The sequence below is a fragment of the Typopeltis vanoorti genome, chromosome 23, assembly GCF_054136105.1.
Source record: "Typopeltis vanoorti isolate ZY-2024b chromosome 23, IOZ_Tvanoo_1.0, whole genome shotgun sequence".
Taxonomy (NCBI): Eukaryota; Metazoa; Arthropoda; class Arachnida; order Uropygi; family Thelyphonidae; genus Typopeltis; species Typopeltis vanoorti.
In genome coordinates this window covers 46,764,534-46,783,256 of record NC_143571.1, presented here as the reverse complement: position 1 = coordinate 46,783,256, position 18,723 = coordinate 46,764,534, and the positions used below count along the sequence as shown (strand labels likewise).

Below are 18,723 nucleotides of genomic sequence, written 5' to 3'. Positions count from 1 at the left end.
TGAGATAGGAGTGTTGGTAGCTTGCTCCACCTTTGCAAGGAGTTGCCTGGTGTTGTACCACTTTACCCCAGTCCTGAATTCTTTATCCACTATAATAAATTTAGTTTAATTCTTTATCCAAGTGGATAAAGAATTAAACTAAATTTATTATAGTCTGACCAAGCGAAAAATAAACTTTCAACATCTTTCTCTAAATCCAGAGTAATTTAATAAAAAGGTGGCCACCATTTGGCAGCTCCTATAGGAGGAGATGACCTTGCTAATGCTTCTGCCTTGGTATCTCCATTTGGGCTTGGCTCCTACTGAAGAGACCTCAATAAAGGTCGAAACTAGTCTGGGTAGTGGCCCTTCCCTTAATGCATAACATTATACATATCCGCAAGGAGATGTGTTTTGCATTATGGGAAATAGTGAGATAGGAGTGTTGGTAGCTTGCTCCACCTTTGCAAGGAGTCACCCAGTGTTGTACCACTTTACCCCAGTCCTGAAGATACTTTCAGGCACAAACTTTGTTTGCACACACTTGGATAAAGGATTAAACTAAATTTATTATAGTCTGACCAAGTGAAAAATAAATTTTCTACGACATACTGGAGATTAATAAAAAATACAAACTTAACTGTGTAGTGCAGTGAAAGTTGCCTGAACATCCCTAGAGGTATATATCAGGAAATCGATGATGATCACCTGTTTTTGAATGTGTGTGTGTGTGTGTGTAGGGAGAGAATACTGAACAGTATATTCCAACTTACCAAATATGGTTGGCGTTTTTCTGATGGCAAACTTCTCCATATTTTGGCAATTTGTTTTGATCGATCAGACCAATCTATAAAATCAGTTTAAAAAAAATTGTGTAATTAATAAAAAAAGAAAGCAAATAAATAGTTTTTTTTTTTTCAGAATTGTGAGATAATGGAAATGGATAAATACATAAAGATATCTGAAATGGAACTCTGATTTTAAACAGAAAAAAAAAAATAATAATAAAATAAAAAGATTGAAATAATAAAATAAACATTAATACAGAAGTTCCTTCTGTTATTCTGGCTATATACAATGTGTAGCGAAGTACTGCTAAAATTCACGATGTTGGTGATGTAATGGTGATAGACTTCTGTTTGTTTGTTTTAGGTTTGACTGTGCAAGGATAACCACGGTCATAATAGGTCTAAAAATTATATAGAAAAGTCTAAATAATAACAAAAATCATAAATGAAACATTTCTTAGACATATACTATTTAATAAATAAGTTAGATAACATATAATTGATGTAGAAAAATAAATATAAAAGATGCATATAAAACAGAAGTAAACAGTATAAAAAATATTAAATTCATGAAACATACATATAACTCTGAGGATTTTAAAAAACATATTTACAATAGCTTAAACTAAAAAGTACATATGTTATATAAGGTGGTAAAGATTAATATGCTGTAAAATCTTAAAAACCAGGTTGACATTTGATGAATCTGATAAAATCTGACCAAGGATTAGATAGATTATAAAAGTGGCAAAATAATGACTGCACTCATTGACAAAAATGAGGGAGGTTGATTAAAGTATAAGTGATGGATAGTCCAGAGTTACAAAACTTGCACACAGGCTTGTCATCACCCCTCAAAATGAAGGAGAGGGTGAAATTACTATGGGAAGCCAAGCAAGAACAACTTCCTCTAGTGCTTTAATTTCAGAGCTGCAGAAAGTGTAGTTAGGTTCTCTTAATTGCAACATGGCTTGGAATCCAAAAGAAGCAAACATCAAAGGATAGCTTCCACAACTGAAAGAGGTGGTGTTGAATTCGAGAGATCACTGGATGTTGCTGAGCTCCAGACTTCTTATTGCCTGAAGAAAACTTTGCGATCTGAATATATTATGCACCTTTGGAGCAATTTTGATGGCTGGATTGAATAGAATCTAGCTATTGCAGCATACTCTTGCTGGGAAAAGCATAGATTTAGGACCCATAGTCAATTTTAGATCTTATCAATGCCCCCTATAAATGAAGCAAAGAACATCTGTCAACACGACAGAAGGTGAAGACAGGGGGTGCACAGAATGTTCATTGTTTTACAGTAAGGTGCAGACAGGGGGTGCACAGAATGTTCATTGTTTTACAGTACTTGTCTTATTGTAACTATCATATGTGAGAAAAGAAACTGAATCTACTATCAAATATCAGTCCCAAGAGCTTGGCTTCCAATGCAACTGGAATTAGTAATTTTCCTAGTTAGAGTTCAGAGTCAGGATGAAGACTACATCTGCAGTAAAAGTGCACACAAACTGCCTTCTCCTGTGAAAATCTGAAACTATTTGCAAGCACCAATTTTGAGAGATGGTCAACAGCTTACTACAGCTATCTTCCTATGATCTTCATAATATATGAGTGACAGATTTTTTTTTATTTGATTTTTTATGGTGCAAAGACATCAAAGGTAATAATGCAACAGGACACAGGTCACAGTAATTGGTTAGAAGGACAATCGCAAACATCCATGCCCTTGGCAGGATTTGAACCTGCAGTCTCTTGGCTGAAGAGCGGATATGCTAATCACTCAGCCAACCAGCGAGTGACAAGTTGCTGTTGGTGTAAGTTGTAAGTTGTTTTGTTATCAAGTTAACCTTGACTGCAAAAAAGTGTGACTTCAAACAGAACCTTGAGACATCTTCTCCTTGGTTATACAAAAAGTGTGACTTTAAGCAGAACCTTCTGGGACATCCTCTCCTTAGTCATACAGGTGGGAGAGGGCGGTTTCAACTTGGACTTGGAAGATTCGGTTAGATAAGTGTTTGATAAAAAGAGGGAGATTCTCTCTTAGACCAAAATTATATAAGCCTTTTAGTATTCCAAATCTCCATGTAGTGTCATATGCTTTTTTCATATCAAAGAAGATATACTAGATGCTTGCATTTTAGGAAGGCATCTCTAATAGATACCTCTGGATAGACAAGATTATTAATGTTAGATATTTTCAGAAAGCAGATTGTGTTCTGGAAAAAAAAAAAGGTTGTTTCTTTCTAGAAATCATAAAAGACAAGATTTAACTATTCCTTCCAGAATCTTGTAAGCAGCTAATCAGAGCAACTGAATAATAATTATCTGAGAATTTTTGATTCTTCCCTGGCTTAGGAAATGCAATTATATTTACCTTCCTGCCAGGTATTTGGAAATATACTCTCAAAGAAAATTCTGTTGTAAAGCTGCAACAGTTAATCCATGGATGATGGTAAAAGATGACTAAAAGGTGAATAATGGATATTTTGTGTTCCCACAGCAGTTGCATGACATTTGAGCTTTCATTTCTTCTTTGGAAAATGCCCTTTTGTAGTCTTTTGTGTCATTTGAAGAAATATGGATTGGGGGGGGGGGGGGGGGGGACTTTGTGGGATAAGAATATGTTGATGTTTTTTTGCAAAAATCCTCCGTATGTGTTCGCAACTGCTGTTGGATCAGCAACTGGCAAATTGTGCTCGAGGATAGAGAGCTGGTGGGTGGTATATGTCTACCTTTCATTTTCCAGATTTTTGGGGCTTCTTTGGGTGCTGTGCAATCATCATTCCACCATGGCTTAAGAAAATGTGGGAACTGACTAGATGTGCGTGTTGTGATTACAGAACATGTTGTTACAAAAGTTATTTGTAATCCCTGAAGATGTCTCAATGACTGAGACAAAATATTGGAAGCATTAAAATTAGTTTTAATCCTTTCCCAGTGCTGAAAATAGTCCATTAAACCTGCAAAATAAGTGACTAGAATCCAAAAAACTGCTAATGAGGAAAAGGTAGACCAGTCAGCTTGTTCAATTTTCCTCCATGACATCCACGATGCTGTACATGTGTTGCCTTTGTAGTAAAGTGGATATTACAGGAAAGTGATTGCTCCTAAAAAGGTTGTCATCAGTTTCCCACTTAAACAGTGGAAAAAGGGAGGGTGAGCAAATAGTTAAGTCAATGGCAGTGAATGTTTGAGTAGTCATACGAAAGAAGGTGTTGCTTCCTGTGTTTAAGTGGGAGATTGTTATTTTTGAGCATATGCTCAACAACTCTTCCACTGATGTTTGTTCGGGCACTACTTTACATATTGTTATGCCCATTTAAATCCATCATGAAAAGTAAGGGGAATGGTAAGTGCAATATGACACCATCAAGGTCTCTTGAAAAAAATCTGAAGCAGGAGGTAAGTAGATGTGGCATACTGTTATTATACTGTGGAAGTGTGAATGATAGTGCATGAAATATGAATGAGAGTTTAAAGGAAGTGGTTGAAAGTAAAGTGGGTGATGAAATGCAGAAATTGCATGCTTATGTGGACTCCTTCACATGACAAAATGTGGGCTCAAGTGACTGTAGAAATGATTGGTGTATAGTACAGCAGGAGGCAAAATGGAAGAAAGAGCGAATGGGAAAACATAAAAAGTACTGGGAGAAAAGAGATGGTATTGTATGGGGAGTCGATGATAAGAGGTACACTTAATGAGAGTATATAATGAAAAAAGCATGTTTTTCAGGTGTGAAGATAAAGGATGTTAGTAAAGCTATAAGTATGCAGAAGAAAGAAGTTAATGAGTTAATCGTTTTGGCAGGCACAAATAATTTGAAACATGAAACAGCAAAAATGAAGAGTAAGAAAGTAGAGATTGTGAGCCTGCCACCTTGGTACAACAGGACAGAATTGAATGAGAAGATTATGCAGGAGGAATGGTGTGCAATGCACAGATCTGTTGAGTGAATTTGATGGATGTATGGATCTGCAAGGGGACTACTGCTGGAAAACTAACTGAAATGATGTTGACATATTTGCTCATATATTATTTAATTGAAGTACTTGTTTTGAGTGAACGAGAATTCACTCAGTGAATGAGTCACTGAGCAACAAGTACTTATTTAAAAATGATTGTAAACATGTATATAAATGAAAACTGAGGTTACAAACTTATGAATAGTATAACAACAGCATTTAGAGGGGGAGGGGCAATGAAACTTGATATTTTCAAAATGAAGGGGGAATTTTTTTTGACTATGTAAATAAATAAATATAGTATTTATTTTTTTTTTGCAGAGTTAATTATTGCTTTGTTTTACAAATCTCATGTCTTATTGATGAGAAAATAAGTAAACATAAGTAACATATGGAAAATAAGCAAACACAATGAATGAGATTTGGATAACAGTTAAGGGGGAAGTAATATTTTGTTTTTTAAAGTAAATAATTACAGTTACTGGAAAGAACAAAAAATACAATATGATCTATTTATTTCTAAAACGACATAACTAGTTGCATCTTGCTAGATGACTTCATCGGGTGCATAACACAGAAGGAAAAGAATCAGAACAATACACTACAAAATTAATCGAATACAAGTGCCATTAGATTATATTAAAAACATATTGCTCTCATTTGAAGGAATTCTGGATCTAACATCATTGAGCAAGTGAATGAGTGGTGGTCTTGTGTATCCATACTTGAATAGTAGAGGAGCACACAGGCATCTCCACAAAGTATAAAGCCTAATTATGGAATCCACACAATCCTATTACAACTCTTTAAAATTGCTTGCTGACAAAATTCATAACAGCCCTCTAACAAGCTATTCCATCCATTTACCATTCTCCAATTAAAAAAAAAACTCTGGTCCATCATGCAGAGATGGGGCCTGGTAATGTACAGTACTCATTGGCTTACAGATAAGTGATCCATTTTAGTATAGATTTCATAAGCTTATTGATAATTATTGGGGTTATTATCTTTAGTTATGACTACAGGTAACCCTTGTATAATGCAGATGTTAGGTTCCGCAGAAATGTCGCGTTATATAAATCGCGGTATGCGAGCCTCAGATCACATAGAAAAAGTAGGGTTATGTTCCGAAATCGTTTTTTATTTAAATTATATAAACAACAATGACATATCCAACAAAAAAATATTTTTACTTAATTCAGGTAATTCATGTAAGTTAAGAAAACATATAAACTATGAAACAAATACATAGTATAAAAATTACAAATTGTAATTAAACTTCATTGCACATAATGCATAAATGTTTTGGGCAAATAAAATAGTGCATATTTTAATCTTTCAATTAAATCGAGACGGTGTTCTCTGGCTGACTCGAGTGTGTCAGGCTGCTTGGATATCTGGGCGAGCACCAAAGCAATGGCAGACAGGCATAATAATACCAGTCTTCAAGAAGGGAGACCAGAAGGATTGCGGTAACTATTGTGGCATCTCTCTGCTCAGCCTGCCTGGGAAAATGTATGTTAGGTGCTTGGAAAGACTGTGTAGGAGCATAGTTGAGTCAAAGTTCCAGGAAGAACAATGTGGCTTTCGTCCTGGTAGAAGCACAACTGACCAAATCTTCACTTTAAGGCAAGTCTTTGAGAAATCTTGGGAATATGCCAAGAATGTTTACACATGTTTTGTGGACTTGGAGAAGGCATATGACCGGGTTCCTCGGGATAAGCTTTGGCAAGGAGTATGGCGTGGATGGCCAACAATTAGCTGCCATCAAGTCCCTGTATGAATGGCCCAGAGTTTTGTGTCAGGGTAAACAGCACAAAGTCTGAACCTTTCACAGTCTCCGTTGACCTCTGCCAAGGGTATGTTCTGTCACCCCTCCTTTTCATAATATTTATGGACTGGATTGATAGGCAAAGCCGAGGCAGTGAGTGTGACAGAATTGGAAGATATAGAATTGGACGTCTGCTTTTTGTAGATGACCTAGCTCTTCCACAGATGACCTCCAGCAGACAGTGGATAGGTTTGTAGCTGTTTGTGCAGAAGCCGGAATGAAGATCAGTGTGGCCAAAACTGAAACATTTGTGGTCTCAAGACAGGTCCCATCCCAGTGCACTCTACATGTGAGTGGAGTCCCACTGAGGCAGATGGAGAAGTTTAAAATACCTTGGGTCCATATTCACGAATGATGGAATATGAGACGTAGAGCTAGATACTCGAATTGGCTTAGCAAGCACAATACTGTGGGAGCTTTGCCGTTCGGTAGTATTGAAGCAGGAGTTAAGCCAGAAGGCAAAGCTGGCTGTCTTCAATACAGTCTATGTCCCCATCCTCACCTATGGTCATGAGAGTTGGGTAATGACTGAAAGAATGCGGACACAAATCCAGGCGGCTGAAATGAAGTTCCTTCGAGGGGTTGCAGGGCTAACAAGACTCGACAAAGTCGGAAGCTCTGCAATTCAGGACACCCTCAATACTCAACCGCTGCTTCTCCGTGTTGAGAGATCACAGTTACGTTGGTACGGGCACCTGGTCAGAATGCCACAAGAGAGGCTCCCTCAGCAGGCCCTCTTTGCCAAGCCAGAGAGTGGGAGGCCAAGGACTCGCTGGATAGATTATATCCAAAACCTTGGGTGGACACGTTTGGGAATCCTGCCAGAACCTGAGCTTGGTGGCAGAGGATTGTGACCATTGGAAGTTCCTCTTGCAGCTGTTGCCCCCCACACACACACACACAACCCAATTAGGAAAGGTGTAAGTATGTGTATGTATGTACTTAAACTTCATTGCACATAATGCATAAATGTTTTGGGCAAATAAAGTAGTGCATATTTTAATCTTTCATAGCACGAGGATTTGAAGATTGGTTAATAAACACTGGTTTTGTCATGTAATCACCTGATGCATTACTACAAAACAATAGAGTAATTCTATTTAAATTATGCATATTTGGTCGTTTTATAATAGAAATACAATTTTATTAATACAGACCAGTTTACAATAAAACTTATATTAAAACCTACTAGTTTCACCAGCAAACTGTCTGGCTTTTTCAAGGCGTTTGCAGATATATGAAAACTAGTAAATGCAAATTGAAAGGAACATAAAAAACGTTGTAAACCAACTAGTAGCTATGGTTACACGTTTCGCGTGACAGAGATGACTTGTTGTTCTTATTCATTATCACGCATGCGTTGTAGACGCGTAATGTGATTACTGGCTAGCTGTAGTTCAGATTGATTGAGAGAGAGGATCAAGTTTTTCCACGAACTATTTAGAATTACACCCTGATTTCTGTTGAGGTTTCCGCCGGTTATTGACACTATTGTGGTTTCCTTAAATAAACGATGCCTGTAGTCGTCATCGAGATATGGCATGGAGCTGTTTTGCCAATCTATCGTGTGGTTAAACGTACAGAAATGATGTGCTAAGCCAGAAGAGATGCTTCTGTTGTGGTTTACATCACCAACATGTTCTTTTTGTCTAATTTCTAAACTTCGTGAAGTTTGTCCAATGTAGGTAAGACCACAGGAACAGGGAATGTAATATACTCCTGGATATTTGTAGAACGGCACTTTATCTTTTGGGGATCCTAAAACTTGTCTGATGTTGGTTTAGGATCCCCAAAAGTTAAAGTTCTACAAATATCCAAATATCTTTTGGGGATCCTAAACCAAAGTTTGATTGTTCGAATTGTTGATTCATTTAAATTCCAAGTCCCTGCAAAAACTCCTTGTTTTTCTCCAATTTTCAACCGATCCAAGATTTTGAATTTTTTTCTTCGAGAGAAATTAATTTTGTTTTCGATGTTGGTTTTCCCTTTCGTTGCAGTTTATGGCCATTACTATAAATATAATTTTTTACACAAAAAAGCAAGCATTACATATTGTATGTAACTCACCAGAAAATAAAGTGCTCAGCTTGAGATGAATACACTTATGATTTTTAATGTACTTTCCTGGCAGAAACGAGGACAATTTTTAACAATAAACATTTTATATGGTAAACAATTGAGGCACATGTGTGCTAAAGGGTATTTCCCTTAATATAAATTCACTACTTATAATTACATGTGGGATAGAGGCAGACACAAATTTAATGAAGATAAAATTTGATTTTTAAGTCGCGTGGTGAAAAACATATGAAAAAATAAAGGGTTATTACAATTTTAGACTGTGTTATATTGAAACCGTGTTGTATAAGTACTGCATTATATGAGGGTTACCTGTATATGATTGAGAGCGTTTTGTTAGATTTGTAAAGAGTACATTGCATAAATAGTGTTGTTCATGGCATTATGCAAACAAGGACAATGACAGCCAGGATGCTGCTGTTCAGGGATTTTACCTGAGGGATATTGTGGAAGGTATTGTACTGAATGTCAAAGAAGAATGGAAGGTGGTACGAAAGCAAAGATGGAGAAGGTGTGTTGGATACATGAAAATGAAGTGAAAAATGTTAATGGTGGAAAGGCATGAAATCAAGAGGTTGTAGAGAATGAAGTTCAAAGTGTGACCAATAGTGAAAGAATGTGACATAGCATGAAAGAGGTTGCTAAATTTAACAATAAGTTAGTATGTGAGAGATAGGAAAACTAACTCTAAGATCGAGAACATGAAAGGCAATAAGAGAAAAAACGTAACCAACAAGGTAGAGAGAAAGTACTTCAAAACAATGCAAGTTGGTGAAAATGAAGCAAGAGCTAAAGGGAATATGAAGTGAATTCAGGAAGACTGGAATGAAAGATGACCAAGTGAGAGAGAGAGAGAGAGGTAGCGAGTGATTTGAGAGTGGTCCTGTATAGGGACTCAGTGAATACCGGTGTGGTGAATGAAAAGGTGCATAAGGTTTATTTTTCTGAAGGTAGAATGAGGAGAATGATTGAAGCATTGGATATAAGGAGTAAATGAGCAAAAGAGTTGGTGGTGGTGGTGGCAGTAGGAATCAATGATTTGGATGGTACCAAGAAGAATGTAAGAATGGATATCAGGAGTTTGTTGAGGAGAATAAATGATAAAAATGTAGTAAGAAAGGTAGTCAGTGTGTTGCTCATGTATGACAATGACGAGCTGAAATGGAGAGCAAAGATCATGAATTCTATGCCAACAGAAATGTGCAAGCAGAGAGCAGTACATTTTGTGAACATGTAGGATGAATTTGAAGGATGAATGGAGCTGTATAAGAGAGATGAACTGAATTTAAATGGATTCGGCAAGTTAACTAGATTGACTACTGAGGGAAGGGAGAGTAATGAATGGAGTGAACAAAAGATCTGAGGAAACAAGAGGTGATGTGAAAGAGCAAACAAGTAGGGTAGGGGAGTTTTTGAATGGCGAGTGGCATAAAAAAAGGGAGACATAAGATGGATAGAGAAATGGGGGGGGGGGGGGTTCAGAGTGGACAAAGAGACACTGTGTGAGAATTGAGCATGCTGGATATAGGAGTGGATGTGCAAGTGGACAAGAACAGATTTAAATGGCAAAGGATGTGAGAGGCAATATTCTAGATAGGTATGTAGGATCAGTGATGATAAAGAGGAATGGCCAGAGTATGGAGAAATAACATCACAGAAGTGTTGCCAGTATGACTCGTCAGAGAACCAGAAATGACCTATTATGTTTGTTTATGAATGCCAGTATCTGAAATAAGGGTAGCAAAATTGCTGTGTTCATCAAGCTTATTTACCCAAAAATTGTTTGAATAAATGTGACATGCTTGGATGAGGATTGTCATCCTCATCAGGAATAGAGATGGCAGCATATGATGTTTTTTCATGAAGACAGACAGACAGAATGCTATTAGTGGATGGCAATGGCAAGGATGGCAGTTAGTTCTGTTGTGTGTGGATGTAGACAGGTGGATAAGTAGTGGAGATAGTGGGCTGTGTGGAGTGGTGTTCCCTCCCTTGACAAGTCACTGGAATCCTTGGAGGTGTGACATAATAATAAAAATAATATCATGTTGAGGTTTAATGGAATATTTACAGCACTAGAAAAGGATTAAAAACTAATTTTAATGCTTCCAATATTTCATCTCAGTCACTGAGACATCTTCAGAGATTACAAATAACTAGAAACACACACAAAGACAACACAATACTAAATCAAACATGGATGACTCTAGAGTCCTATCTGGGTGGTATGCCATCAATGGGTTTGTAGATGGCCTAAAATGTAAAGTGGGACCTCAGACAATTATTGTTTCCCAAATTTTGGGAAGAAGTTTTATGCATCTATATTTATTTAAATTCAGTTGATTTCTGAATGCTGCTGCAGATTCTAAAAACAGTCTTTTCCTTTTTAAATTTATTATGGTGGAGCATAGTGCTTTACTTCCAGGAGATCCTCTGGGTTGTATCCAATACATGATCTGCAAGGCCAGATTTAACATAGTTGTAATTGCAGATGTACGATTTGTGTTCTAAATGAATGGTTGCTGATCTGCCTGTCTGTCCGAAGTAAGCCACACTTGCAGGAACAGGATACTTGGTAAGGAGGAGGGAGTTGATGAGCTGATCTTTGGTAGAACAGATAAGGGTAGCAAGTTTCTGGTGGGTAGATGTTGTACTTTTGAATGCCATCACCATTTCATACCCGTAGGAAATGGTGATGGCATTTCTGAAATCATTCTGAAGTTATGGACAAGGAATGGGGTGGGAACTGAATATTTTTTTAAATTCTGTAATCACTGTAGCCATTGGAAAGAAAGAAGGAAGATGTGGTATATGTGGTTGAGTAATCTATGGCTTAGTTGAAAGAGAGGCTCCAGTAGAACAAAGATTATAATAAGCTCTATTGGTTAGAGTTTTAATAATGTCATATTGTTGAGAGAGGTGGTAGTAGGAAAGTTTGTGAATGTATCTGATTGTGTGAGTGGTATTTTTCTATATACAGAGAAGGAAAAGTTACCATTAGGAAAGTGTGTTACTAAGGTGTCTAGGAAGGGTAAACTATTGTTGTTTTCCTTTTCCACTGTAAACTGGATTGTTGGATGTAGACTATTGAAGTGACTGAGGAAGGCGTCTAATGTGTCTGGGCCATGAGGCCAAATAGAGAACACATCATCTACATATCTTAGCCAGATAGAAGGTTTGAGAGGGGCTGAGTCTATGGCTAATTTTTCAAAATTTTCCATGTAAAAATTGACAAGAGGGAGAACCCATAGTGGTTCCTTCTATCCGTTTGTAAATTTTGTTCTTCCAAGAAAAATAAGAATTGATGGCAAAGGAAAAGAGATCTAAGATATCAGAAGGAAAAACATGTTTTTCAAGAGTATTGTCATTTAAGGGAATATTGGTAAACAGTGAGGTGATGTCAAAGATTACCAATAAATCTGTATTATTTAATGTTAGATTTTCAATCAAGGTTTTAAAATGGATAGAGGTTTATATATATATATATATATATATATAGGATGTGGTAAGTCCAGTGAAGGGGATAAAAGAGTTAGCCAGCTGATTTGACAATTTACAGCATGGAGCATCAGTAGCATCTACTTTAGGTCTTAGGGGAGAATTAGGTTTGTGGATTTCAGGTAAACCATATATCCATGGGAGGGGGATGATAACCAAAGTTGGCTTACTTCGGACAGACAGGTAGGTCAGTGACCATCCGTTTAGAAGAATACAAATCGCACATCTGCAATCATAAGTAGTCAATCTGGTCTTGCAGACCATGTATTGGATATAACTTGCAGGATCTCCTGGAAGAAAAGCACCAAGCTCCACCACAGTAAATATTAAAAGGAAAGACTTTTTAGAATATGTAGCGGCACTCAGAAATCAACCGAATTTAAATAAATATAAATGCATAAAACTTTGCAAAATTTGGGAAGCAATAATTGTTAGAGGTTGCACTTTAAATCCTAGGCCACCTACAAATACCCATAGAGGGCACACCACCTAGATAGGACTTTAGAGTCACCCATGTGTTTGATTTAGTAGTGTGTTGTGTGTGTGTGTTGTTACAAGAGTTATTTGTGATCCCTGAAGATGTCTCAGTGACCAAGATGAAATATTGGAAGCATTAAAATTAGTTTTTAATCCTTTCCTAGTGCTGATAATATTCCATTAAAATTCCAACATGATGTCCTCCCAGCACGTAAGCTTTAACACACGAATAAAAATAACAACAAAAACAAAGTATGCTCATGGATACTATGATTATCTTAATTGTTCTTTTCCTCATTTTTTTTTTTTTATATTTTACTCCCTTTTTACTATGGTTAACAGGATTTGAATGCTTTCATTCATGTTAGTGATTAGATTTATGCTTCCATCGGTATAAAAGTGTAAAACAAAGATCAGTAATGTCCCCAAGTGAAAATCAGATTTTTTTTTTAAATCATAAAATACAATACTAAATATGAAATTGTCCATCCATCTATTCACTGGACATCATCAGATGCTGTACAGTCCTTCCATTATATTCCATTATATGCCAAGGACTGTATACCACTTTCACAAGGACCACTCTTGCTATGTGGTCCTGTTGTATGTCCTTCTGGAGGCTTCATCGCTCTAAGATCAGTCACTTCAGACACATCATCTATCCATCTCATTGATCGTCTACCTTCCTCTTTTTCCAGGAACTTTACTTTCTATTACTGAAATTATAAGGTGACAAATAACCTAGTTTTGTCCTTAGTTATTCATAGTTTAAAATATTTCATAATCGATAGCTACCAATGTCGGCAATTCCTTAATGCAATGGGGGAAAGCAAATTAAGTATCATTTAATATACACCCAAGGAGACAGTGGGTATAGTTACCCAAATAAATGAAAAATACCTTCCTGGGATGTTTATTTTCTAGGAATTATGGGGGGGGACAGTCTTTCCCTTTTAAATTCATGGACAGCAAACATTATGCTGTACCAAACCATTTTTCTGGTTCCTATAGGTTTATATAACAACACACACACACACACACACACACACACACACACACACACACACACACACACACACACACACACACACACACACACACACGTGTTAAAGATGCCAAGCTATTTTAAACCTGGTTTTACTCCATTTCCCAAACAGACAAACAAGTCAAGTTTGCGCCTGCACGTATTTTCACGTCTAGCTGACCCTCAAAATAGTGCAAGTCAAGGCAACTCATGGTAAAGGTAGAATAAGCTCTGATCACTATTCTTAATATTTACCCTTAACACAGCCCATCTCCTTGAGGAGATGTATGATGCTATGTATTAAAGACAAAGGGCCACTACCCAGACTGATTTCGACCTTTATTGAGGTCACATCAGTGGGAGCCAGGCTAGAAACATCAAGATTTTAGTAATACAGAGCTTATAAGTATTTTACCAGAACAAGTTACCATAAGGTGTTTTAACCTTATTAAATAAAAATCTCAGGATGAGATATAAATGTAGAAAGTATTTTACCTTGGGTATAATAAATGTTAAAGATGCCAAGCTATTTTAAACCTGGTTTTACTCCATTCTCCTCAAGGAGATAGGCTGTGCATTAAGGGTAAATATTAAGAATAGTGATCAGAGCTTATTCTACCTTTACCATGAATTGCCTTGACTTGCACTACTTTGAGGGTCAGCTAGACTTGAAAATACGTGCAGGCGCAAACTTGACTTGTTTGTCTGTTTGTTTACTTGGGAAATGGAGTAAAACCAGGTTTAAAATAGCTTGGCATCTTTAACATTTATTATACCCAAGGCAAAATACTTTCTACATATATATATATATATATATATATTGATTCTCACCCAGAAGAGGTTATAAACCTATAGTATATTACTGCTGTTGTTGGGCTAAAGATTTTTATTTATTTTATATATATTTATTATTATTATTATTATCTGAGACCTCCAGGGAGTCAAGGCCTCATCAAGTGAGGCTATTAATCACCCAAATGTCATACCTTCCCTTAAATGCATTCACACTAGATGCACTCACTATCCCTAAAGACAAACTATTCAGTTTGTCTTTAGGGATAGTGAATGTTCTGTTAAAGAAAAACCTCACTCAATGCTCACTCACTGCTCTGTTAAAGAAAAACCTAGCTCTTACTCCTTTCTTGATTGTGAAAACAAACTTATCTTCTATGGATGCCCCATGTTCTCTCCCCACAGTCCATATAATGAAAAATTTCATCAGACAATATCCTGTAACACCCATTCAGAAGTTTATAGACCTATCATATAACCCTCTTTCTCCTGTTAACAAAGGTCTATAATCTGCATACTCACAATCTGTCCTCATAAATTGGATATAATCTTTGTAACTCTACTTGGCACCCTTTCCACAACTTTTTTTTCCCCTTGACATCTTAGATGTCAAAGTTTGCTTCAACATTACAATTATTCTCTGAGTTGTATTTGCAACTTTTGCTATGTGACCTTTGAACTTCAAACTCCTATTCACCAATATGCCAAGATCCCTTGCCTCCTCGTTAATATAATATGCCGCTGGAAATCTCATCACGCTAGAGTGCATAACCCTACACTTACTAACATTAAACTGATAGGCATTTTCATTTGCCCAAATTTCCAACCTATTCAAATCATTTTGTAAGTGCTGGATATCAGTAGCATCCTTGATTGCCCTGTCATCTTCACATCATCAGCAAACTATTGCACATCTGATGTTAGATCTTGACTGATGTCATTAATGCATAGATTGAACAATAATGGTCCAAGGACAGAACCCTGAGGTACACCACTGGTTACCTTAAATCTGGAAGATTCACACCCACTGTATACCACTTTTTGATATCTGTCTGTCAACCATCCCCTAATCCAAGTCAAGAGCTTATATCCCAATCCCACATTCTCAGTTTATGCAACAGCCTTTCGTGTGGTATCCTATCAAATGCCTTAGAAACCCAACATTATCAGTGTATTCATTTCCTTTATCCAGCCTGTCCGTAAAAATATTTTAATATATTTATCTATTATTTATTTATTTTCTACATAGTCAGGAAACCCTGCTCTAGAGAACAAACATGGAACTATTTCAAATCACTTCAGGCCTCAAATAGGCAAGGCAGTGCTAACCCATTGATGAAATTCATCACCCACCTAAAGATAATGAAAGTTCATTATGCAGTAGACTTCAGGTCATCAACTAATACACATAATCCTAGTGAAAGTCATCTAATTAATTGATGTATTTGTTTCAAGTCAACTATTTTTTTTTAGATGTTAGGCTAAGATCAAAAGTTGGTTAATGATTATTCTGCAGCTTGCCATAGTAGGATAATGCAATATTTGTATGTGGGTGTTATATATATATATATGTGAGTGCCTGTTTAAAAATTTTAGGATATTGTAAAATCTCTCGCAACTTGTTAAATTAATTAACTCATCAAGTTCGATATTACAGAGATTTCCAAACATATATAAAATAGAATTTTTGTGGTAATTAAATAAATGTAATAAATTTTCTGTAAAATGCTAAGAATAATTTCCATTTAGTTGTATGTAAAATGGAAAAAAGGGGATGAACAGAGATTAGAACAATGACTAAGCAAAAACAAATGTTCACAAGGTCTTGCAAACATAAAAATATGCACCCACAATAGAGACACGCAAGCAGAGGGAGCCAAAGTGACGTCATCATACTTGCGGGTAATCCTGGAAACTGTAACACAGTAACAAAGGATTAGAGAGAATATAAAAAAGGACTGAGATGGACCAGCAGGGCTCTTGATATTTAGGATTTTTTGCTTGTTGCCTTTTGAAAACTTTTGGCAGAGTTTCAGCCAAAAGAACATTTGAAAGTGGAGGTGAGGACACTTTCGAATGGAGCTCCTGTTTGAATGCATGGACGTGCTACTACCTGCGGTCATAATGGATACATTGGTAGTTCCTTTCCGGTTATGAGGGAAATCGCAGCGGCAGTACCGAATGGAAGAATCACTTCGACTTTGTCCAGCAATTCCAAGAACAAGAACCGCCACATTGTCCAAGCAGCGATCGTAACCTATGAAGAAGACGTAACTGAGGTTTTGTGTGATTGACTGAACTGCGTATGTAAAAGGCTACTGTAAGTAAGCACATTTTGTTAATGTTTTGGAAAGGCACAATTAGAATTAGTATGTGTAATGAGAGTGTTTAGAGGTATTTGTTAGTGAAATGTAAAATAATAAGTTATGGTTACAAAAGGGTAAATTGATTGTAAATTTTTACATATAATGGAAGGAATTAAGTTAACAAAGTTAGGGAATAACTACATGCTTATTATAGATAGGTTAGCATTGTGATGGAATAAGTAATTGTTATGTGCAAGTTCTAAATTGTATGTTGTAGCTACTGTGTACTTGAATAGGCTGAGAGAGACTTCCTCGTCTCTTAGATTGTACTTTATTACTAGCTTAAAATAAAACGTTTTGTTTGTTTAACTACCCTGCCTGATCAATTGCCAATGCACTATCTCTAAAAAACTAGTGATCCTGTGTGCACTATAGACTGAGAATCACCACAACTTACTATAGGAAATTATGTGTATTAACTATGATCTTGACTGAGTTCATTGCCTTAATTCTCAAACTACATAAATTTAATTAGAATGGCGCAGTCATTAATCAAATAAATTTTTCTGATTGATTAGTGCGAGAAGTGGTAACCTGTATATCGTAGATAAGCTGATAACTTAAAGTCTGTTTTCTAGCTGTGGGAACAAGGAATAAGATTAAGTAGGATTAACAGTGAGATATATGTTAAGCAGAATAAAGTTAATTAAGAGTAAAGCAGCATAGAGTTAGTTATGACATAAGGTGTGCAGCACGTATAAGGTTAACCAAGGCACAGTTGAATGCAAGATATAAAAAAATAAGGAAGAAAAATATTACAACATAATTGATTTAATATATATACACAACAGCTATCTATACCTTTGAAATATTCTCCTGCCTTAATATTGTGTTCCAAGCATTTTTACCACTTGGTTCCAGGAACTGATCTATAGGAATAGTTTCAAGTTTCTTTGCCACATTCTGTTTAATTTCATTTAAGTCTTGAAACCTTCTAGTACAGATTTTAGTTTAGTGAATAAAAAGAAGTCCCTTTGATTTTGCTCACACATAGACACACTTCACCATGCACATATTTGAAACAGAAATCCTATGGAATAGGTTGGTTAATCCTTTTTACGGGAGTGTCTTATGTTTGTAGATGTGTGTGTTCACAGGGCTGATTTGCCTGTTTTCAGTTACGAAAAACCTGAGTTTCCATGAGGGGAAAAAAAAAAAAAAAAAAAAACATTTGATTGAAAATACCTGATAAAGGTTGTTCACATCATAGACAGGACTCGAACCTTGATCTTTCTAAACAAAGGGCTCATCTACAAAGGCTAAATCTGGTTTGAACAGAATGGGTGAAGTATGACTATGATATACTTTTAAGCCAGAAACTTGTAAGTTGAAAGAGCTAAATGAGCTGGTGCATCCACGAAAAATGTCAACAGCAATAGCAAAGTGAACCACAATCCACTTTACCATTGCTCTGGGCAATTTTCGGTGATTTTTTTCTCTCTACCAATTCAAATTCAAAAAAAAACTACTTTGTAGAATGTATGGTTGACTGTTCAAACCATGTGGAACGAATTTGTAATGGTTCACAGCTCCAAACAAAGTCGAAGAAAACAATTACATTATTCAGCTGAGGAGAGTTCTTTTGTCATTCACTGAGATGATAAAGAACTGAACTCTCATCTCTGGGTCATAGCCATAAAGCTACACCTGTGACTTTCTATGTTCCTGATGAAATTTGGATCCTAAGCAACAGATCTTTCAACTCATGTAAACTGCAACTTGATGATTCTTTTTAGTATTTTTCAAGAAAACGACACAAACTTTGCAGAAATCGTCTTCATTTCCAAATCTGTCAGAATTAGACGGCAGGATCCATGTGACACTCCTGTTTCGCAAACTAGCTCTTGAAGTAATTAAACAGTAATTCTTGGTGAGTTGACCTTTTCGCAAACATGAGAAATATCAAAGGCCATCCAA

General features: G+C 36.3%; 1 protein-coding gene across 1 annotated transcript in view; it reads right to left on the bottom strand.

Moving 5' to 3' along the window:
• Positions 1–18,723, bottom strand: part of LOC150093819 (histone-lysine N-methyltransferase 2C-like) — a 1,065,326-nt gene that overhangs the window by 509,238 nt on the left and 537,365 nt on the right. Inside the window, exon 35 of the mRNA XM_090412524.1 lies at positions 753–826. Coding sequence (XP_090268650.1) covers positions 753–826 — 74 coding nt within the window. The remainder of the gene's footprint in view (positions 1–752; positions 827–18,723) is intronic.